Genomic DNA, 24,081 nt, shown 5'->3' on the forward strand with positions numbered 1-24,081 from the left:
TTGTCTTTGGTTCGCAACATTGGCACTCAATGCCAGTGAACCCCGTCCCCCCCGGTCGTGGTCAGCAGAAAGCGCAGAGCCCTCTCTGCGTCTCAGTCGGAGGCCGCGAAACCGCCTAAAGCAAAACCCGAGCCGGCAGCTCGGGAGGAGCCAGAAAGACCCGGTTCGGTCGAGGTGAAGGAAGTCGAGACTGAATCGAAGAAGTGGCCGATGAAGGGGTCGAGGACGAACAAGAGCCGCACGAGTATGCTATCAACGAAGAACCCACCGAGCTCTTCGAACCACCAGAACTTGGACTCGGGCTACAACCCCAGTCGAAGCGTCGCGACAACGACGATGATGGCGACTTCAAAGGGAGTGATGAATCCTGGCGGAAGGGAGAAGACAGAGTTGCCGTCGAAGAAGCGGAGCACAACCACAACGAACTTCCTGCATAGGATGAAGAGGACTAGTGGCGGCCTGACGACGAAGACGACCATGATTCCTATGACGGAGAGCTTGATGGAGAAGTTGAGGAGTTCGGGTGGTGGTGAGATCCATGGCGGGGTGAGGCGTGGCTGGGCGTGGTGGGGCAGGGTGGGTACGGGGCAGGGATGGGGATAATTTGTTTGAGACGGGGTGGGGGTGGAGACCTTGTCCCCCGCACCCGCCCCCGCCCCCGCCCCCGCCCCGGTCCACGGCCATCCCTATCTTTGCCATAAGTCACCATTTTAAGATGGCGCGGCACAAAAATTGTGCAATTACATTGCACTCGATATGGACTCCAGCGATAACCGTCCTGGGGCGGGGGCGGGGGCGGGGGCGGGGGCGGGGAAAAGCGTAAGTCCATCCCCGTTTCATGCCCTTCGTCTCCGGTCCAAATAGAACGAGGCGGGGCCCCGTTTTCCCCCGGTCCACTGCCATCCCTCCCTCTCCCACGCCGCAAACCTAACATTCTCAGTACCTACCGGTCATGGGATCGTTGTCCGGAGAAGGTCGAGTGACCGCTTGGTGAGAAGCAGAGAGAGAGAGAGAGAGAGAGAGAGAGAGAGAGAGAGAGTACATTGTCCGCTTCCTATTATTCCATGGAAAACGGTGGCGCCAACTCCTTCCTTGGCGAGGTGGTTCTCTCTCTCTCTCGTTTCCTGTTTGTGAAAATTATCATACAGGATGGAAGAATCGAGCGACGTGAACGGGAACATGAACAGGGATAGGGACAGGAATTCTCCCACAGCTTCTTCACATGAACGCTTCGCTCCTTCCACTTCTTCCAGCGACGTACACCACCACCACCATCACCATGAACCGCCCTCCACTGTGTCTTACCGTGTCAATGTTTCCTTATCATCCGAAAATGCGTCCACCTATGAGTTGCGGGAGGAGGCCTGGTCATGCGTTGTGGTTCTCCTTACATTTTGGTTCTTCGGTGAGATCGTCTCCCTTCCCCTGCATCATGTTCTTCTTTCGTTTTCCTAATGTTCCTAATTCCTATTTCCCTTCACCGCTGAATTGAAATCGGGTTGATCTCTGGCCACTGACTGGCAGCAGCATCTATGACGCTAATCCTTGGTTTCTATGGATCTCTCAACCTAAGCCTCGGACCCAACTCCTCCTGCCTTCTCCAGGCCAATTCTTTCTTCATTCAGGAGATCAAGGTATCTGTCATCAAGACTACGCTGCTCTCTGCCTCTCTCTCTCTCTCTCTCTCTCTCTCGACTATTATTGTTTTTTCGTCGATTCTATTTTTTCCTTTGATATCGTTACCGTTTCTATTATTATTCCAGGTGAAAGCGGATGATAAACCTGGGCCGATGCTTTATGGCTTTTCCAAACCACCTCCTTTAGAAGTGGATACCTCCTGGTCCGAAGCCTTTAATGAACAACTGCTGCCCAACACCCACAAGGCAAATCTTCTTTCTTTCATCTTGGATAATGGTTTTCCTTCATCTTCTTATAACCACTTTATATTGCATATTCCATATGAATGGTTTCTTCCTTCATCATAGGAGTGGGTGTACCAGCTGAACAAGGGTTCTGAAATCAATATCTCATACACTATCACCGGTTCTTCTCCATTGACACTTATAATTGCAGAAGGTACGCTTTGCCTGTTCTACATTTGTAAGAAAAGTCTCCAATCATCCCCAACCATAGAACAGTCGTAACCTTAATGTGATTGATCAGCAGCAGCCCGGCAACCTGTCCTCGCTATGCCTGTTGGTGCTATTCTTTCTCAATATCATACGCTTAGATTAAACTTAGCATGGCTACATTTGACCTGACTTTAATTAATCCATGTATCAACTTTGACTCTCTACATTTATGATTTATTCTAAACAAGCCGTGTATGAAAAGGTTTATACTATAGCATTTACCTTAGTACCTCCTCGTCACATTATATGCTTGTGGTAAGGGAAGGTGTCACCATCTCTATACAACCAATTTCTTAGAGAAAATGTCAACCTAGAAAGTGAAATCCATGTCATTGTATAAATGGAATGCAACAAAAGATCGTAAACTTTTTGCCAGATATAACTAGATGATGATTAGTTTGTTAAGTTGTTCTAGGACTCAATGTTATACCATAATATGGTAGTGGCCATCAAGATGGATTTGTGACCAAGAACATATGACAAGCTGCAAGCAGTAAGCTTTTCTTACCTATGGCTACTTGGTTGGTCTTTAGTGGTTTTTATAACAGCAACCGTGTGCAGTAACTTCTTTGTGATTGGTGGATACAGCCCACTCATGTTATCTATGGCATGTGTCCTTTGTTGAAATACTTCTACCCTTTTTCTTTCAAAGTTAAATCCCTGCCCCCAATCCAGTCAATAATAAAAAGGTGGTATGACAATAGTGTGTTGTTGAGGAGGAATCAACAATCGAGAGAGGGAGGTCTCCATCCGAACAAATGGGATTTATTGGCAGGCAATTTCAGGAAGTTCAAGAAACAGGCATCTCCAATGATCTGGTACTGCTAACAATGTCATGAACCATATGGTATTGCTAACAATGTCCAGAAGATTTAAGAAATGGAACTAGGAACTAAAAAGCTTGAGGAGGAATAAAGTAAAATTGCTGCTCTGGCAATTGCTCAATATCCTGTTTTAGATGAGCATGAGAGTTCAACATTAACCTTTGAATCATGTTTAGTATGTTCTTTTTACTATTTTGATGTGTCAAAGTTGACTCCAACATGAGGTTGTGCATCATTTTGAAGCCAACCTTATCATCATATTTTCTGAGCCATTCACTGTCTTCAAAACTAAACCTTATGTTGTATTGGACATGATTAATCCTACCAATATAGTAAATAAACCATGTTAAAACACATCTACACAATTAGATATAACCTATGTTACAAGGACTTGGCAAAAGGGCCCTCACACCCGCATCAACGTGACGCGACGCAGGTGCTGCACCCAATGCGGCAAACATGTCACGAGAGAGAGAGAGTTACCAAAAAAAAAATTGTCAAAGAAAGCAAGATACGTGGCCCTTGTATTGTCACATCAACTGGCACTTGTCATCCTCAACCAGCTGTAACCTGCCTGCTTTTAATGTTTTTTCTTTCTGAAATTTAAATCAATAACAGCTGGCACCTCAAATTTCCCTTTTTTAAATATTTTTGCTGTGAAGAGTGGGAAAAGAAGTGTTTTCTTTTGTTGAAATTTACACCTTTTGCTTTATTCTTCTCTCGTATCTGGACCTGGGTCTGTTGGGTTTACTTTGACTCAGTCAGATTCAGACCTGGGTCAAGGTAAACCCAGGTTTGAATCAGTCTAGGTATACAGAGCCAAGTCTGTTCGAGATTTCTTATATATATATATATATATATATATATATATATATATATATATATATATATATATATATATATATATACCCTCCCGCAACCCCCGCACCCAAGTTTTTTTAAAGTGCCGTATCGCCGCACCCGCACCCGCACCCATGTGACATAGGATATAACATTTCGTGGCTAGATCTACACAACGAGTGTAACACTGTATCATGTCATGGTTCAAAACCATAACATATTTTGTTGTAAATATATTGATATATTATGTATATATGTAGTAGAGAGTGGTAAACCAAGCAAAAGAATCCTTGGGCAAAAATACTTTCTCTTTGGTTCCAGATTGAGCGATCCAATTGATGGTGAATGCCACTTCTCTAATTTTTGTGATCATTCTTTGTTCAATGATTTACCTTGGCATACCCATTAGGCAGTGCCAGGCAATTAGCGATGGACAATAGGTCGGCTCAGCCCAGCTGAACCTGCAAATTGACCGCACCATTGATTGGGTCTGTCCTGGTCAAGCTCCTCCCATCAATTTACTAGGCCAGGCCTAGGCTCACACCTTCGCTGTTAGGCCCATAGGCCTAGTTGGGTTGGGCCCTATCATGTGTGTGTGTGTGTATATATAGTGATTAAAACATGTTAAATGGGGTTTTCATGTTTGCTGGTGCTTTTATTTTCTCGCAATTCTGACCCCGTAGGTGTGTTCGGTATGGTTGTTTTACTAGGAATCAACACTTGGATCATGTTTTTTTATGGAAAAAAGAAGATATTTGGAGCCTAAAAAATTTACAAAGTTTTTGAGCCGTTAATTTTTTAAACTTTATAAAAACCTACCCATGTATCAGAATCAAACACTGTAAAGGTCTGATCCCTATAAAATAAAGCACCTTCATATATGTATGGTTAACATTTAAAACTAAAACAAAAAAGCTTGGAAAACCATTTAGCATGTTTTCATCACTCTATATACCCAGCTGGGCCACCCATGTCCAGCTTGCTAGGAACTGTGCCGGGCCTAGGCCTTAATGGAGTTTGGTATATGCTGGGATTTCAGAGTTCCTGCGAAGGAGGAAAAGAGGAGAATAGAAGAATAGGGAGGTTCTCAGAATCACATTTTCCCTTATGGAAACGTGTGGTATATCTTCTATTTTATATCAGCCAACATTACCCCCATGAATACAAAAATGATATATAATTGATAGGGGTAGAAAAGGAACATAAGAATTATTAAAACCACATGGCATGTGACCCAATGACGTCTCAATAGCCTCCCTCAAGTGTTACATGGTCTTTACTATGGGCAGCTTGTTCTTCAAGTACCAAAATTTTCTGCATTGTTAGACCCTTGGTAAATAAATCTGATTTTCTGTTCCCACAAATGTAGCTTCTAATTCTCCATCTTCAATTTTTTGCCTGATGAAATGTTGGTCGATCTCAATATGCTTCGTCCTACCATGCTGAACCAGATTCAATGATATTCTCATAGCACTTTGATTATTACAAAATAATACCGACCTTGACACCTTTTCTCCTAACTCACTCAAAAGAAACCTCATCCAAGTTAACTCTGAAGTCGTTGCTGCCATAGCCCTGTATTCAGCCTCAATACTTGATACGACAACAATTCTTTGCTTTCGACTACTCCAAGATATTAAATTTCTGTCAATATAAACACAATAGCCAGAAATAGAACTCCTTCATAGTTTTAAAGCCTAGTGACTCGTCACTCGGCTCATCTTTGATTGACTCATGACTTGGATGGGTCATGGTAACTTTATATTTTATATAAAATATGTATATACTATGTATATTTTATAGTATGTTACTAATATATTATATATAATATGCATTATATGAAATTTTTTATAATATTTTTAATATATAATTTTATTAATATATGTATAACCATAAATTTATATATAATATATATAATATAAATAATATTTATATTATATTTTATATAATATATGTAATTATATACAAAATATAATATATATGTATGACTCAGCCTGACTTGGCTGAGTCATGCTAAAACTCGGTTAACTCGGCCGAGTCAGCCCATGACTTGACAAAGTTTTGTTCATTTCTGGGTCATTCATTGGGTTGAACCAGTAAATGATCGAGTTGAACCGAGTCAACTCAGTGTCAACTCAGTCACTGGGTTGACTCGACATGTTTTTAAACCATGAACTCCTTTCATCTGTATCTCCTGCTCAATCGCCATCAACATTAGCACGTCCTCTCCTTGTAATCTTCTTTTATATATCAGCCCACCTCCTGTTGTATCCTTTAAGTATCTCAATATTCCTTTTACTGACTCCTGACTCCATATGACTAACCCTCGACTGATACATGAATTGAGATACTTGATTCACGACTTATACAATGTCTTGCCTTGTAAACGTGAGAAACTGAAGCATACCCACTATGCTTCTATATTCAGTTGAATCACAATAGAACTCCCTTCTTGTACTACTTAACCTTTGATGTATCGAACTTGGTGTGAAAACTAGCTTACAATCTTTCATACCAGTTTTAGCAGTAGGATCGATAATATACTTATGCTAAGTCAGTATGAGACCACCATCTTGGCTCCTATCTACCTTGACACCCAAAAAATACTTAACTTCCCAAGGTCTTTCATTTGAAATTTCTTAGCGAGGAAAATTTTGACCTCTTTAATATGCTCTTTTGAATTCCGTCACAATAATATCGTTAACATAAATAACCAATAATGTTTTTTTCTTTTATGAATAAAAAGAGAATGATCAAGTGGAGACCGTTGAAAACCGTGATTTTGAATCTCCAAAGAAAAAACTTTCAAACCACAATCTAGAGGCTTGCTTCAAGCCATATATTGATCTCTTTAGTTTGTAAACATGTGACCTCAGGTCTTTAACACTATATCCTGTGGTCTGCTCCATATACACTTCCTCTTTTAGGTTACCATGCAACAACATAGTCTTCACATCCGACTGATTTAGAGGCCAACTGTAATCCAATGCAAAGGACAAAATCAACGTGATTATCCACATCTTAACAATGGGGCTGTACGTCTCATCATAATTTAAGCCATACTCTTGAGTGTAACCCTTTGCTACAAGTTTAGCTTTGTATCTTTCTTGAGCCATCGAGTTTATACTTTATCTTATAAACCCACTTTGATCAATCTGTATTCTTCTCTTTAGGTCTTGGCACTACCTCACATGTTTGACATTCATGAAGAGTTTTCATCTCTTCATTCATGGCTTCCACCCATCTTTTATTTTTGGGCGCTTGATTTAGGCTTGTCATGCTTACTTATCTCAGTCAAGAATAATTGATGATCTATGGAAAAACTGGCATAACTCACCCACCTTTCTATTGGATGTCGAATTCTTTCAGATGTCCTTAGCTCAATAGAACTATTTTCAACATGTTGAACCTCTTGGATTGCTGGTCATGCCTCTGAAAACCTGAATCTCCTACTATACCTCTGAAATTCAGCTGTGGGCTGATCCACAACTTTTTGCTGCCCTTCATCTTGTTCAATGTTCCCTTAAAGTGGCTGCAATTCCTTAATACTTGGTTCAAGTGAGCTCCTATTTTTCTCTTGAAAAAAAGTTCGAAATTAGGAAGTCCAAACAATTCAGCACTAAGCCATGGCTGGGAAGTTTTCGCTTAAGCAACATCTTTAACTGTAACCTGTTCATCTATGACTCTTGACATGTATTTGAACAACTCATCAAATACCACATTCTGCGATATCCAGATGCATCTTTCTGATGGATCATAGCATCAATATCCTTTATAATTATCCACATATCCAAGAAATCTACATGCATGAGCTCTTTTGTCAAATTTCATTCTCAAGGCTTTAAGGCTTTGTCTATGTGAACATAACAAGTGCAGCCCCGTGCTTTCAACTCATCATAGTCCATATTTTTCCCATACAACATAAAGAAGGTGACTTATTTCCAAGCCTTTTCATTGGTAACCTGTTTATCACAAACACATAAAGCTTCCGTCTACAAGAATAAAGGCATATTACTTACATGAATCATAGCAAGACTACTCTCCACAATATGACAATACTTTCTTTCTTCAATGCCATTTTGTTGAGGTGTATATGGACAAGATATTCTTTGATTGATCCCATTATCATGTAAAAAAATCAATGAACTCTTTTGAACAAAACTCTCCACCCCCGCCACATTGGAAATTGAGAATGGGAAGCGAAAATTGATTCTTAACAAACACATAGAATCTTCAAAATATACTAAAGACCTCAAATTTGTGTTTTATAAAATAAATCCATGAATAACGTGTGAAGTCATCAACGAAGATAACATAACATTTTCTCCCAGACAATGAAGTCTTGGATGCAAGACCCCAAACATTATCCGACAAAGAGAAGGGCAATATATGACTCTTGCACACTTGACAACTAGGACACAAAGAACCTTCAAACATCTTATCTAAACTACACTTGAGAATTAAACTACTAGAAACAAGTCCTTCAATAAAAGACCTACTAGAGTGGGCTAATCAATTTTCTTAATATTTAGAACATAAAAGACATTTGACAGGGTAAGAGACTTGGAGTTTGACATAGGAATGGAAATTTGACCATGTGATATGAGGTGTCAAGTTCCATCACCAGTTATCACATTGCTTTTACCACGATAAGGAATCAATTAAGAAAACTTACCCACATCACCACTTATATGATTTGCTGCTCATAATCAATGTACCATATCCCTTGCTCATTCTGCTTCAAATTCAGCCCGGTACGTACTGCCAATAAGAGATTCTTGTCAAAGGTAATATGAAGCGAGACACTCCACCAAAATAAGAAGCGAGGCGTAAGCCTCACAAGCATAAATTAAAAAAAGAAAAACTTAAAAATATTCAAAATACACAAATACATAAATAAATGCTTTATTCATGAATTCACAACCAACAACAAATAGAAAATTAAAAATAAATACCTAAAGGTACGAGAAAAACATATAACAATAACATTAATGCAACTTGATCTATCTAAGAATCTAACTAGTAACTAATAAAAATATAAGCATTCAACCAAATTTTAAGTAACAAAAGCAACCAAAGTTAATGTATTTGTTCAATTGCAATTTTAAATATAGAGAACTTATGTAAAGAACAAAGATTCAAATACATATATCATACCAAATTAGCAATTGAAAGAATCCAACAGATTCAGATACATATATTCAGAACTTAAATCACAAGTTTTATTATTAGGTAAACAACAAAAAAAAGTAGACAGCATAATCAAAATTTACAAGACTTCATTTTGTATCATTAGACCATTATTTTAACTGCTAGATAAAAAAATAAAAAACATTTGAGTAATTCATATACATCTTCCATATGTACAAAAAACAGTTAAATAATTCTATATAGAGGACAACATACTATAAAAACAAAACAAAAATCTGAATTGTCTCTATTAACAAGAAAAAAAACAGAAACAGGCTACCATGAAGCAGTGGAAAAGAAAAGAAAAAGAGGAAGAATAAAGACAAAAGAAAAGAAGAAGAAAAAGAAGGGGAAAAAGAAGAAGAATATAATTAAAAAAAAAGAGGAAGGGGAAAAAAAGAAAACGAAGAAAGAAAAAAGAAGATGAGGAACGAACGAAAAGAAGAGAAAAAAAAAGAAAAATGAGAAGAAAATAGGAAAGGAAAAGAAGGAGAATAACACAAACATAGAGAAGGTACTCATGGAAGTACGCCAGAGCTATTGATGTCACTGCCGTCCCGGCGTCGACGAGGATCTCGTCAAAGATCTTGTAGAGGTTTGGGACATAGCTGATCGATCGGTAGACCATCTGGTTGTCTTCGTATACCCACAACGATTGGGTGTGCTTCTTGACCGAGCCAATGTTGGTGTCAGGAAGGAGGAGGATGTGCTTGAGTTGGGTCTTATTCTAGTACATCTCCTCGATGGTCTTTGCCGACAGTGTTCCGACTGGCGGTTTCAGGTTTTCCACTAGAGTGGATGCCGACACGTTTGAGTTGAGGCCATTGTTGAGCTGCAATGGTTTCTTGGTGATCGCCATGGATGGTGAGAGAGAGAGAGAGAGAGAGAGAGAGAGAGAGAGAGAGAGAGAGAGAGAGAGAGAGAGAGAGAGAGAGAGAGAGACCTAATCGAGGCCTCCCTAATTTGGGTCAAATGGGGGCTTTGACCCAACATCAATGAGGCGTGCGCCTCATTGCCTATGAGGTGCACGGCTCATGGCATTTACACTTTTTCTGTGCGCCTCAAGGCATGCCTTTTGTGCCTCGAGGCACACTTTTAACGACACTGACCTCCACCTTCTTGCTTGCTTTGGACCAAATTCTCTTTTGAGTTATACTTAGGGTTGTCTTATGTGTGCAAGATTCTTGCATAGGTAATAGGTAGGAATACCATGTCCTCCTTGATTATTCACCGAAGGAGGTGTATTCAGAGTAGGCAACAATCCATGACCAACTTTATTATTTCTTTCATGACCTCTACCTCCACGAAAACTACCACGACCTCTTTCATGAAATGATCCCGTGAAAAGAACATCATGTGAGTCTCTTTGACCCTTGTTTGCATGATTGGACAAGCCCTTAAGAGACATCTCATAATCTAACAACTTGAGCCCTAAATTCTTAAAGGTTGGAAGGTTATCAAGACATGATAGGGTGGTAGCAAGAACATGATACTCCGAACCTAACTCATTAAGAGTTTGTTGTGCTTTTTCCTTGTTTGATACTTCACATCCAATGAGAGTAAGTTGGTCAATCATGCTCTTGATTTTATTAAGATAATCTATGATGCTAGTATTTTTGTCTTTTTCAGACCCTAAAACTTTCGCTTCAAATACATGATCCTAGACTCATAAATTTGTGAATAAGTCTGGGCCAAATATATCTACAATCATGAAGAACACCAATCAAAACTTTTTGTGTGTGTGTGTGTGTGTGTGTGAGAGAGAGAGAGAGAGAGAGAGATCCCTCTTCACCCAATTGACAAATTTTAGATTTTTGATCTGCCTTGATGAGAGAACCTTCCCTTTCTCATCTTTATCTTCCTGCACAATAAACTTTGGTGGAATCAAGATGGACTCATCCAAATGTCTCGATAGATCTTGATTTCTTATAAAATGGGTAATTTGGCTTTTTCAGATAAAAAAATTAGAATTATTGAGTTTTTTCGAAACCAATTGGGGTAGGAAAGTACATGAAAAATTTAAAGAAAGCGATTGAAAATTGGAATCCATGACGGAATGATGGCAATATTAAAGGAGGATAAGAGAGGAGTAACACAAAGAAATAAGAGAGGTAACCTACTCCACACAAACTGATGCAGCACATCTGGATCATTCCGACACATGCAAGGAGCTGGAGGACGATCCACTATTGAAGACCTGCTACGAGAAGACATACCATCACATACCCAAGCCCAAAACAACCTATTTGGGCCAAAATGGGGTATAAAGGTATTTTCATCTTTTCATTTTCTGAGTTTTCTTGTCATAAATATCTTAACAATAAAGGAAAAAAATACAGAAAAGAAAGAAATGAAAAATGTATTTATATATATATATAATAATATAATATTATTATATATACATATATGTACAGTTTTACATTTTAACAGTTAGTCTATGGCTGACTGAAAGAAAACAAATACTTGTTAGGTACCCACCTTCTGTGGGCTATTCCAGTGCTAACCAGAAAATAAAACTCCTGTGTATGTGGGCTATTTTGACATGGAATTTGTGAAGGTAAACAACTTGAATGCGTGCTGCGCATTAAGCTAAATATGGTGGTCATGATACTAAATCTATTCATGGGTAATAGCTGGAATTATTGCTTATGCTGGAGAATTCCTCTTTGTTCTGTTCTTGCAGCACATGAATATAGCTGGTTTGGTTAAACATATTATTATTTGAATCACGAAATTGCTTTAAAGTATCTCATGCTGGTTCTTGAGTGTGGTTAAGCTCAAAATTTGTAAGATGCAGCGTGGGATCATTGAAACATAACTTGAAAATTTTCAGTTGTGTATAATGGTGCTCATGTTACACTGTTTAGGGAGGATGGATACATGAAAATGAAATTTGTATATGTAATGTATCTTGCTTGGATGTCTCTAGCTGAACATTATATTTTTGTCTTGAGTCCATGCGTTATTTAAAAGCTTGTGTATTGGATTGTATGGAAACACTTGCCGTGGAGGTTTATGCTTTCATTTGACTGTTATGATTATGGTACACATGAGTGTGAGCATGATTCAATCATTAGTAATTCTTCTTGAACATGTACGCTTGATTATTATGTGAAATGGTACATGTACACTCACACACTCAAAAGAAGACATGGATTTGGTTAATACCCATATGTGATGTAGGCAACATACATATATTGAAAATGCATATGAATGAATTATGACATGCATATGTTTGGGTTTATATTTGCATGAATATATATGCTTTTTGGCACTTGGCTTGGTGTTATAAATGAAACACTATTTTGGTTTTGTTATGTGATGCACCGATGGTTTAAATGGGCCATTATCGGCCTGGAGAGCCGTGGGTTTGGTTTTCTTTCACATATGTTTTTAATTGCATCACTTGAACCACATAAGATGGTTTGACACATTACTACACTGTTCTAGTGGTTTATACGGGCTGGAGTCCCGAATGGGTCCCCACAAGGGAGGATGCGGGTTTTCACTTTACTTTTGCATATGGTGTTGCAAACTTAAAGAATAAACTTTAATAAAATATAATGAATAAGAACAGTGTAATATACATTCTGGGATATCTCATCTGGAGTATGAGAATCTTGGATATCCGGTCTTGGGGAGACTGTGAGGATACAAAAACTCCGTGTGCTGTATTTTGGTCCCCTGAACCCGATATTGAGGTTCTTTCTCCTGGCCACGGTTTTAGGTAAAGTCCGCCACTTTACCCGAGAGTGGTGTATTTGACACAGCTGTTGTTTATGGTACCAAGGAAGTGACACTTGTGGGTGTGGGGTGTCCCTTGTGTCCCCGACATTAGATGTGGAGGTCTAATGTTCCGAAGGTGATTCGGTCGAGGGCTAAGTTGGAACCCAGTAACAAAATACAAATTGTGTGTTAAGGTATACTTGACCTCGGGGATTGTACTTGTTTGGTGTATCCGCGGGCCACGGTAATTAAAAAGATGAGCTTAAAGATGGGTGCATTTAATAGAGAAAGATGAAACTTAAATGAAAGATAACAGAAGAAATCATGCATTGCACATAATCATGCATTTTTCTGTTATGCATTAGATCATGCATGTTTGAATCATTCTTGATATCATGACATGATGTGGTGGTAGCCTAGGATTTACTTATTGAAATCATGCTGCAAGGTTTGAAAATTTAGTTCTTGATATATGGTACTGATTTACTGTTCTTGATTGATGAGCATATGTAATTGTTGGTAGGTATGGATATTTGAATGTTGTAAATTTTATATCTGCACTCACTCAAATCACTGCATTAAATCTTATCCATGTTCTTCATCTCACCTGGTTTCTTTAGAAGTAGCTGTGCTCAGAATTTCGGTTCTGACACCCTACTTTGTTGGTTTTTGATAGGACATGTTGAACAGTGAGGCTGGACTGACTACTGGGGATGGATGAGAGTCATACTTGGGCTTGTCAGCTTCAGCAGAGGACATAGTGGCTCTTTCTTAAATTCTTCTTGCTTCTTTCCAATTGTCGCTTTATTTTCAGTTGAATAAAACATTGTCTTTGAAATTTTCTCTTACTCATTAATAAAAGAGTTTTAGTTGATTCTAATGGATGAAGATTGCAACTTCGTTTGTGGTGATTGGGCTATCCAATGGAAAGTGGAACTGTGAGGACCCCAGATCTCTGGGAAGGTTTTCGCATAGAAAAAAAAAATATTCCGCATTTTCAAAGGGTATGGATTGGGGTCGTTACAAGATGTACCAGTGCGAGCACTGGGTTTTTCAAGAAATGCCCCAGCATGAGTACCGAGTTTTGAAATTGCACCAGTACGAGCGTTGGTTTTTTGGATGTACTAGCACGAGCACTGGGTTTTGAAAATGTACCCGCACGAGCTCTAGCTTTTCTAATCGAGAGTCGGAAGAGGAGACCAACATCTTCAAGACATTTGGAAATTGAAGTGAGAATGATTGCCGGAGTTTTCAGGATTATCCCTTATCTTGAAGAGGAAAAAAGAAAAAAAGTGATGAAATTTGATGAAGAATAAAATTGATAAAAATTTAATAAAAAAAAAAAAAGATTGTCAAAGCATCAATAAAATTGATAAAGACTGATGAAAGTCTGGTGAAAATTCGCTAAAAATTGGTGGAAAATTTGATGATAAAAGACTTTGTGATTATCCCTTATCCTGAAGGAAGAAGAGAAATGCCTCGATATACGAGGTTCAGGTTTATCTTAACCTGAAAGGGAAAAAGAAAATACCTCGATGGCCGAGGTTCAGGTTTATCTCTTGACCTAAAAGGGAAAAAGAATAAAATTTATAAAAGTGGAGAAAAAGTTGAATAAATTTATGAAAAATTTGTTTTTGAAAAAAATGCTCACAGATAGCCTTGTTGCTTCTGTGAGGGGTCTCAGGATTATCCCCTATCCTGAGTGGGAAAATAATAGAATTTAAGGAGAATTAATGAAGAGAAATGGATATAAATTTAGAAAATCAATAAAGATTTAATGAAACTTGTGTTGCAAAAGAATTCTCACAGGTAGCATTATAGCTCCTACGAGGGGTTTCCAGATTATCCCTTATCCTGAATGGAAACACCTCAGACAACGAGGGTCAGGTTTATCCCTTAACCTGAGTAGGAAAAAGAATAAAAGAATACCTCATTGAAAAGAGGCATCAGGTTTATCCCTTAACCTGAAAGGGTAACACCTCGGACAACGAGGGTCAGGTTTATCCCTTAACCTGAGGGGGAACATAGAATAAAGGAATACCTCATGGGAAAGAGGCATCAGGTTTATCCCTTATCCTGAAAGGGTACAGGAAAGAATAGAATTTTTGGGGAAAATTTAAATAAAGAGAAATTGATAGACATTTACAAAATCGAGAAAAATTGAAAAATTGAAAAATTGTCTTTACAAAAAAATCCTCATAAGTAGCATTATTGCTCCTACGAGGGGTTTCAGGGTTATCCCTTACCCTGAATGGGAACACCTCGGACAACGAGGGTCAGGTTTATCCCTTAACCTGAGGGGGAACATAGAATAAAGAAATACCTCATGGGAAAGAGGCATCAGGTTTATCCCTTAACCTGAAAGGGTAACACCTCGGAAAACGAGGGTCAGGTTTATCCCTTAACCTGAGGGGAACATAGAATAAAGGAATACCTCATGGGAAAGAGGCATCCGGTTTATCCCTTATCCTGAAAGGGTAGAAAGTTGAAAAATTTGAGGAAAAATTGATAAAACTTGATAAAATTGATGTAAACTTGATAAAAATATGAATAAACTGAATGGTATTAATGAAAACAACAAGATTAACTAAAAATTTATAAAATTTGAGAAAAACGAGTTTGTCTGATCCTGCCAGCATATGGGATCTTTAAAGTGAGGAGAATGTTTATTTGAAAAGACAGGTGAAAAATCATTTTTGGGAAGGAAATCAACCACAAGGTGAAATTGGGAGAATGATTGACGTGAGAACTGATCTTCGAAGAAGAACCACGAGGGTCGATTTCTGAAGAGATCATCATGAGGGTCGATTTTTGAAAATGGTTCGAACCTATTTTGAAGAAGGAGATCAATAGCAGGGTTGATTTTTGAAAACAATGGTCCGAAACTAGCTTTGTAAAATAAGATCAACACAAAGGTTGATCTTTTTGAAGATAATGGTTTGAATAACCAATTTTGAAAATAGAAGATCAACACGAGGGTCGATCTTGAAGACAATGGTTTAAAACCAATTTTAGAAGAGAAAATTAACATAAGAGTTGATTTTTGGAGATGATGACTTGAAAACCAGTTTTGGAAAAGAAAATCAACACCAGGGTTGATTTTTGAAGATAATGATTCGAAACCAAATTTTGAAAAGAAAATCAACACAAGGGTTGATTTTTGAAGATAATGGTTCAAAACCAATTTTGGAAAAAGAAAATCAACACAAGGGTTGATTCTTGAAGATAATGATTTGAAACCAATTTTGGAAAAGAAAATCAACACAAGGGTTGATTTTTGAAGATAATGATTCGAAACCAATTTTGGAATAGAAGATCAACACAAGGGTTGGTTTTAAAAAAAGATTGGATCAAAATATTGAACCCTTGGCGATCGTGACGAAGACTTTGCAGAAAATTTTCAAAATTTCATGATTTTGAAAAAACCTCATAGGTAATATCATTTCTCTCATAAACGATGTCGGGATCGTCCCTCCTTCTGAGAAGAATAGGAATTTAATGCGGTTTAATAGAAGCCGATGACGAAGAAGATTTTTGAGATGAAAATATAATTTTTCAAAAACAAATGCCCCTGTGTAGCAGAGGAAAGAAGTATTTGATATCAAAGATATGAAGAAAAATTGACATTTCATTGATGAGCAAAACTGATAACAACGACTGAAATATTTACAAGTACTTTGACCAAAAGGTCACAAAAGACTGGGCTGATTGGCCCCTACAAGGTGACTGGCAAAAGGGGAGGAAAGCAGAAAATTCTGGCATGATCAATCTTCTGAGTAGTCTGGGAAAGGCTTGGTCATGATGGCTAGCTCGTCTTCCTCTTCGTCTTCAACAAGGAGACTCTTGTCGATACAATCCTGAACAATATTTTTGAATACGAAACAGTGATCGGTGTCATGCCCCACTGCCGATGGAATTTGCAGAACTGATTCATGAACCTTCCCATGACCGTGGGAGGATTCGTGGCCTTTGGGAGTTTTACCAATCCTTTGGTCAGCATGAATTCAAGGGCTTCTTCGAGCGTTTGCTTCAAAGGAGTGAACTCGCGGTCATTACTCCAACCTTCGCGTTTTATCTTTTCCTTTTGCGGAAAGTTAGACTGAGACGACTTGTCATTCTGCTTGGAAGACTTTTCCCCTTGAGCTGCACTGTGGTTCTGGCCACTTTTGCTGTCATTTTTGTTTCTCCTGCTACTGTCATCATCATGGCCGGAGGTATCAGCTGCATGAGTGATTGGTGCCTTCTTCTTCTGGTCTTGGATGCTCTTAATCAAAGGCATGCCCTCGTAGAGCTCATTCTCCATTCCTGACTCGAGCCATTCGGCTCACTCAATCAACTTGATAAATGATTTTGCCGGAGAAGTGACAATGAGGCTTCTCAGGGGTTGAGAGAAATTGTTGAGGATTATTTGCAATGTATGCTCCTCTGGAATGAGAACCTTCATCTTGTTGCAGGTGCTTCTCCACCTGTGGATGAATTCGCCTGCTCTCTCATTTTCATTTTGCTTCAGGTTGTAAAGGTGATTTAGTGTAGGTGAGGCCTCAGTGTTGAATAAGAAGCGCTCAATGAACAAGTTCACCACTTTATCGAACTCTCGTAGTTCGATAAGATTGATGTGGTCGGCATACCACCTGACCGCTATACCCTCTAGACTGCGGGGAAAGCAAATAAACAAGGCCATGTTATCTTTCCTGAAACGGCTGCACTCTGCATAAAATGTAGCCAAGTGGGCTTTTGGATTACCGATTCCGTCAAACTTGAGAAATTTACGGGGAAGGTTCTCCAGATTATCATCCCCGTCGAGGCCATCGTAAAAATCTTCGCCAGTGTAGGTCTGCTTGCCCTTACTTTTAGCTTGAATATCCTTGATTGCTCGATTCATCTCCTTCATTTGCTCGTGTATTGGATTCTCAGCTGGAGTAGGCTTGTTCACAGATTCGGGCTCCTCAGTTGCTATCTTCAAGCAACTGCCGTGGAGGGTTCTGTCTGAACACAAACTGTTCTTCCTCTTCTGATTCTTCCTCGGCTGATTCTGATTCCTCAGAAGTGGTGTCTGGCTGCATATTCTTTCTGATGATTCTAACTTGCTTTTTTACAGGCCTCTTCCTCAGTTTACTCTTAGGAACTGCCTCTTTCAGATTGGCCTTGGCTTGCTCCAACATCATTTTGGCCATCATCTTTTGGAACAGACCATACATAGCGGGGTCAATATCATCTCCTTTGTTTTGACCCTGTCCTCTAGATGCCCGGAGAGAGTCCATTCCTTCTAACTCGCTATCACTGTACTGAGGAACCATGATGGAATATCAATGTCCTTTGTAGGATAAAATGAGATATTTAGACAAATTTTGGAGAAAATTTTGACGAAAGAAAATTTGACAAAAGATATCCTATTACTAAGGATTGGGTCGTCGCGAGAATTTGCGACAATCGCGTTGTTTCTCTGTGGGGGAGGAAAACAACTGGGATATAAAGAAAAAATGCCATTTTGAAAAGGGTATCTCTTGATGAAAAAGAGAAAACAAGGATAGAATTAGGAGATATATTGGAAAGACAGGAGGAAAAAGAATTTAAAAACAGATGGCAAGGATTTAAGATTTTTGAAAATTGGAGGCAGGATCAGAAAGATTGAAGAAATTAGAAGAAGGAAAGAAAGATACACCTGGGTTTTGAAAACAAAGAGAAAATTTTGAATAATATACCCAGGATTTTGAAAAGGTTTGATATATATATATATACACACAAGAGAATATAAGAAAACATTGCATAACCATGGCTGCACAAACAAGGATGCGCACACAACACTCCCTAAAGGCTGACTCTAAATGCAATATTTGAAATGACTTGTAGGACCTTAATCCCAACTCTATGGTTCAGATCATCTGATTTCAATCAAGGTATGCCGATATACTTAAGCCGAAGCTCGAAGTACGTGGCATAAAAATATTTCTTCGGTTCTAAGGTAATGGCTTCCCAACATCCTTGAGCACCTACCGATATACCTCAGACTATGACCCTTAGGTACGTGGTAGGGGGGCGCGAACCCAAATAAGTGGTTCAGTTGTGAGGCTCTTTCCCGAACTATGGTTCAGTGAGACAACCCAGCAACGTGAAGACCGAGACAATATAGGTAGGGATGTTTTTCAAAATATACTCAACATGCAATAAAACCAGAAAGCTCCAATGCAAGTCCTAAAAAGATAGAATTTAAATGAAGAGAAGCATACACTCGCATACATTGTTTGCATTCAATCTCTAGAATTAAGGAGAGTTGTATTTCAGACCTAAGTCTAATGTGAACATGGAATAATCTCCTCAATATGGTCATACCAAACCATACTTAAATCCTATATGCATTATGTCAGCTTAGGACAGAGTCTAGGCTCCTAAAGTTTGCATGGAAATGAAGCTGACATTTGAAGAATAAAGACTTAGATAATATCAGAGCAAAGCAAAAGACACAATTCGATCGGACGAAGACGGGTCCCATCACGGTCGCCAAAATTGTGATCATCGCAAAATTTTTCCTCTTATGGTTTCTCTCTTTTCTTTCTCTTTTTCCTTTCCAACCTCTATTTGTAGAATAAAGACTTAGATAATATCAAAGCAAAGCAAAATGCATAGATCCGACCGAACGAAGACGAGTCTCATCACGGTCGCCAAAACTGTGATCATCGCAAAAAATTCTATCTCTTGTATCTTTCTCTCTCTTCCTTCTCTTTTCCTTTCTAATATCTATTTCTCCTTTTTGAAGGGAGAAATGAAAAGACAGAAAAAAAGAGAGAAGAGAAAAGAAAAGAAAGAAGAGAGAGGAACTCTTTTGCAGGGTCTCACTTGACCTTAATTTGAAAAATATTTAAGAAAATTACTCGCATCCGTTTTGAAATATTATGCGGGAAAATGGAGAGACGGGATTCGCTCGTCGGTACGAGGTTCGACCGTTCCTGACGCCTTTACCAGGGGTAATCAAACAAGAATCGAATTTATGCCTTTTTGCTTTGCCTAAATATTATCTAAGAATTTATCCTAAGTCTAAATGCATAAAGAATCATGCTTGTGCAATGCAAGGATGTATGCTCTTTTGAGAAAATGTTTTGAAAATTTCCAAGTTTTCTGAGATGAACTTGATAATGGAGTGAAGAAATGATTTCTGAATGATTGAATCTAACTTGGAACTTTGGATAGATTAGGAAGGATATTTTAAAGTTCTAAGTCTTTGAAATGACCAAAGTTGGGAAAATAAATCTTTGAATTTGAAAAGAATGATTGGAAGATGAGAAAAAAAAATGAAGCTTCAAAGTCAGAAATGGACTTTGAATTTGAATTTTAAATTTGGATTTGGGAGAGGAAATGAATACTTGAAGTGGAATTGAATTCTAGATTTAAGGTTGAAAATCAGGATGGAATTTGTACTTAGCAATCCAAATGGAATTTAAAAATAAAAATAGATTTAAGAAGTCCAGATGGGATTTGAAAGTAGAATTGGATTTGAAATCTGGAAATCAGGATAGAATTTGAATCCACAGTCTGAATCCTAAAATGAAATTTGAATATGAAATCTAAGATCCAAGATGAAATTGGATCCGAAATCTGAGATCCGAGATCAGATTGGATCCGGAATTTGGATCTAAAGTCTGAGATCCAAGATGAAGTTGGGTTCTGGATCCTAAATGGAATTGGATCCAAGATCTGGAATCCAAAAATTGGATTCTGGATCCTAAATGGAATTGGATCTAAGATCTGGAATCCAAGATGGAATTGGGTTCTAACTTTGGATTTGGGTTTTTGAAAGTCCAAATGGGACTTTTGAAGATGGATCTGGGTTTTGAAAACCCAGATTGAATTTAAAACTTAGAAAAGACTTGAATTTTGAGATTCAGAATCAATCTCAAAACTTTGATTTTGGATTTGAAATGTTGATTTGAATTTGAATTTGAATCTTGAAGATGAATTTAGAATTCCAAAGTTTGAATTGAACTTGGAAATTTGATTTGAAATTTAGAAATTGAATCTTGAATATACAAATGAATTTTAAAGTCAAATTGGACTTTGAATTTGAAGTTTGAATTTTGAATCAGAAGATAAATCAGAGATCTCAAAGTTAAATTGAACTTTGAAATTGAATTTGGAAATGGAATTTTGAATATAAAATTGAATTTGAAATCTCAAAGTCAAATTGGACGTTGAAATCGAAATTTAAATCTTTGAAATAAGATAGAAGAATGAATTGAAATAGAGATGGAGGAAAGATATTTGAGATCACTTGGAGTTTTGAAAATATGATGCAATTCTATCCTAAATGATTAATGAATTTGAAGAATTTTTGAAATTGGATTGGAAAGTCATATTTTATTTTTCAAGTGAATTAAAATAAGATTGAAGATATAATACATCCCTGACTATGGTCATTGAATGTATTATATAATAATCACATTTAAATTCGAATAGAATACAATTTTTGTGCTTTTATTAGAGTTTAAAATGAAATTAACTCTCAATATATCCTGACTATGACCATTGATATATGTATTGAATTAATTTTAAACTAAACTTTGATAAAAGAGAAAAATATTTAAAGAAAATATGATGAATTTTGAAAAGGATCCAGTGTGGATCCAGTGTTATTGTATAAAAGATGAAAATCCCAAGTTTTGTTCACATCCTGACTATGGCCATTGATGTGGATCATCAACTTAGGATTTAATCATCTCTTATAAAATGGTGCACGTGTCATTCGTGTTCCCATTTGTGAATTTTTGAAATAAAGGAGAAATGATGAAACAAATGATATTTATATGCTCATTCATTCTATCTAAGGCTGGAAATATAGAGTTTTCATTAATATCTAGCTTATTACAAGTTTGGGAATGTAAAGAAATAATAAAATTCTAAATCTAAGAAAATTGCAACAATTTCTGAATATTTTCTGCAAAATACTCAGTTAGTGTAAAGTGAGAGGAAAATAGAAACAACAAAATTGAATCAAGAGATACCGATAATTAGATAAACATGCCTAAATAGATATTCATATTCAATTAAGAAAAGAATGCATGTAAGAGAGGCAATGGCATATTATGTATTTATGAGAGAATGTGTATATATACATGTATATATATATATATGTATATATACATATGTATATACATATATATAACACCGTAGATAAATGAAAACCTATGTGAGAGGGTATATGCAATGGATGAAAGCAAGAACCAAGATGGTCCGAGGTGAACTATCATATAATAACATGGCCATAGCAGCTCGTGACAAACTATTATGGGAATAGTGACTTCTTGTGATTCACTGCAAAAGAATGATAAAAATGATAGTTATGGTAGTTCAAGAACGAACTACCATAAAGAGAGAAAAAGTTACAGTGGTTCCCTGTGAAGTGAACCATTGCAAAAGAATGATAAAAACGATAATTATGGCAGTTCAAGAATGAACTACCATAAAAAGAGAAAGTTACAGTGGTTCCTTGTGAACCACTGTAAAAGAATGACAAAAATGATAGATATGATAGTTAAAAAATGAACTACCATAACAAAGAAAGAGTCACAGTGGTTCCATGTGAACCACTATGAGAAAAGGGGAAAACAACAAAAGAGAAGAAAAAAAAATACATATGAAAGCAATAATATGCATGGCGATATAGATGACGGCCAGCATGATATAATGAGCAAAAAGAAGGAAAAAAATTTAGACTCGAGACAGACGTTCATCATGCATGAGGGGCAGGGAATAGAGATGTAGATGTTTACAGAATATGCATTGACAGGGACAATGACATGAACAGTATCCTTTTGCAGGACATGCAAATGATGTGGCCACTATTTCTGTTGAGATATACATACATCAAGGATGATCATAAGTACAAAGGTATGAATGCTGAACTAAGTAAGTGGGAAATGACAGAATGCAATGTACATGACAGGCTTGCAAAACACATGACGAATCTGCAAATGTCAGCATAAAATATGAAGACAAAAGAAAGATGTCAGCACAAAATAATTCTGCCGCAAGAAATATAAAGTGCTTGAAAACAATGTAAAACATACAGGAAAGGTTTGGACATGATCTAAGCATAGGCTAGGATGATATCTAGATCTGATAAATGCAAAATTATACCCTCAGGGACGCATAGTTGAGTTAAAAAGAAAAAGAAAAAGAAAAAGAAAAAATGATGGTGACATTGCATAACATCTAAAGAAAATCTGTAATGTAAGCAAAGAATATGAGTCATATCGGACAGGAGATGTAGATCAAGCACACGAGCTCAGATCAAAACATGCAGAGCAAACTGAAATCAGGGAGTATGCCGCGAACATGAGAGAGGTGCTAACAGTGAACAGCATGTGTGGGCATAGTATGAAAAAGAAGTTGCAATGGTGTTGGGCATTGGTGGTGTACCTGTGGAACCCTTGATGGAGAATTGTGAGATCTTGGGTAGCCCAGAAATGGGGATTTTAACCTTTCAAGAAGCTTCAGAACGCCGTAGGAATCTCTGCAAAATCAGTCTCTGTTAAATCTAGTTTTTACCGAGTCTTTCAGTCATACACCAAGACATACCCCACCCTTGATATATATATCGGCAATGACCCCCCCCCTTTACCTGTTGGCTCATTAGCTTTTGGCAAATTTCGGGACTTATGATGGATTTCATCATGAATCTCAGTTGATTCATGATCAAATCATTGCAGCAATAAGATATGAACATCCCAATCGCATGTACCACCCATTGATATTCAACAAATAGATATATAATCAATAAACAAATGATATTGTTGCTTAGTGATGTGTAGATACATGGGATTTCTTAAGAAAACTGCCATGAGAAGATGTCATTTAATTGAGAAAATGCACCGACATATCATGCTGAGGATGTTTTGAATCAATGTAACCCTGCAATATAACAAATATCACTAAAACACATGATGGTGCCAACGTTTGGAATTTGGTATGCAGACAATGCTGAAACCTGGACAGGATGCAAAGTGAAGTCTGAGTGCGCCATGATGTATCGTGGATATAATAATATGACTATGATTTTCAAATTTGAAGCTTAACATTACGCTTATGCAGTGACAGAGGAACGTCACTGCATAAGCCGCTATGTAACCAGAATACCATGTGCGCGTAACTTGCAAAAAAAAAAGTTTTACACCAAAAGACCTGCTTGTTGCCCACGCTCACACCTGTAATAGAAAGAATGACCTGAGTTTTTTTTTTTTTACATCTATCAATCACTTGTCTGGGCCATATGAATAAATTGGGGCTAAACAACCATTGATGCTTTCTATCAGTTAACATGCACTATTAGTTTTGCTGAAAAGTCACTAGCCATGCTCCCAGAACCATCAGCAGGAAGA

The 24,081-nt window shown here is 37.7% G+C and overlaps 1 protein-coding gene across 2 annotated transcripts in view; it reads left to right on the forward strand.

The window, feature by feature from the left end:
* Nucleotides 1–1,065: 1,065 nt before the first annotated feature.
* Nucleotides 1,066–24,081, forward strand: part of LOC149833574 (E3 ubiquitin-protein ligase APD2-like) — a 69,835-nt gene continuing 46,819 nt past the window's right edge. The window contains exons 1-4 of one of the 2 annotated variants that reach the window (XM_090010872.1): nt 1,066–1,405; nt 1,525–1,634; nt 1,764–1,883; nt 1,986–2,076. In XM_090010872.1, coding sequence (XP_089866998.1) covers nt 1,150–1,405; nt 1,525–1,634; nt 1,764–1,883; nt 1,986–2,076 — 577 coding nt within the window. In that variant the 5' untranslated portion in view covers nt 1,066–1,149. The remainder of the gene's footprint in view (nt 1,406–1,524; nt 1,635–1,763; nt 1,884–1,985; nt 2,077–24,081) is intronic. The other variant, XM_090010873.1, reaches the window with a different exon arrangement.

The sequence above is a fragment of the Nuphar pumila genome, chromosome 6 (assembly GCF_984573655.1).
Source record: "Nuphar pumila chromosome 6, dmNupPumi1.hap1.1, whole genome shotgun sequence".
Taxonomy (NCBI): domain Eukaryota; kingdom Viridiplantae; phylum Streptophyta; class Magnoliopsida; order Nymphaeales; family Nymphaeaceae; genus Nuphar; species Nuphar pumila.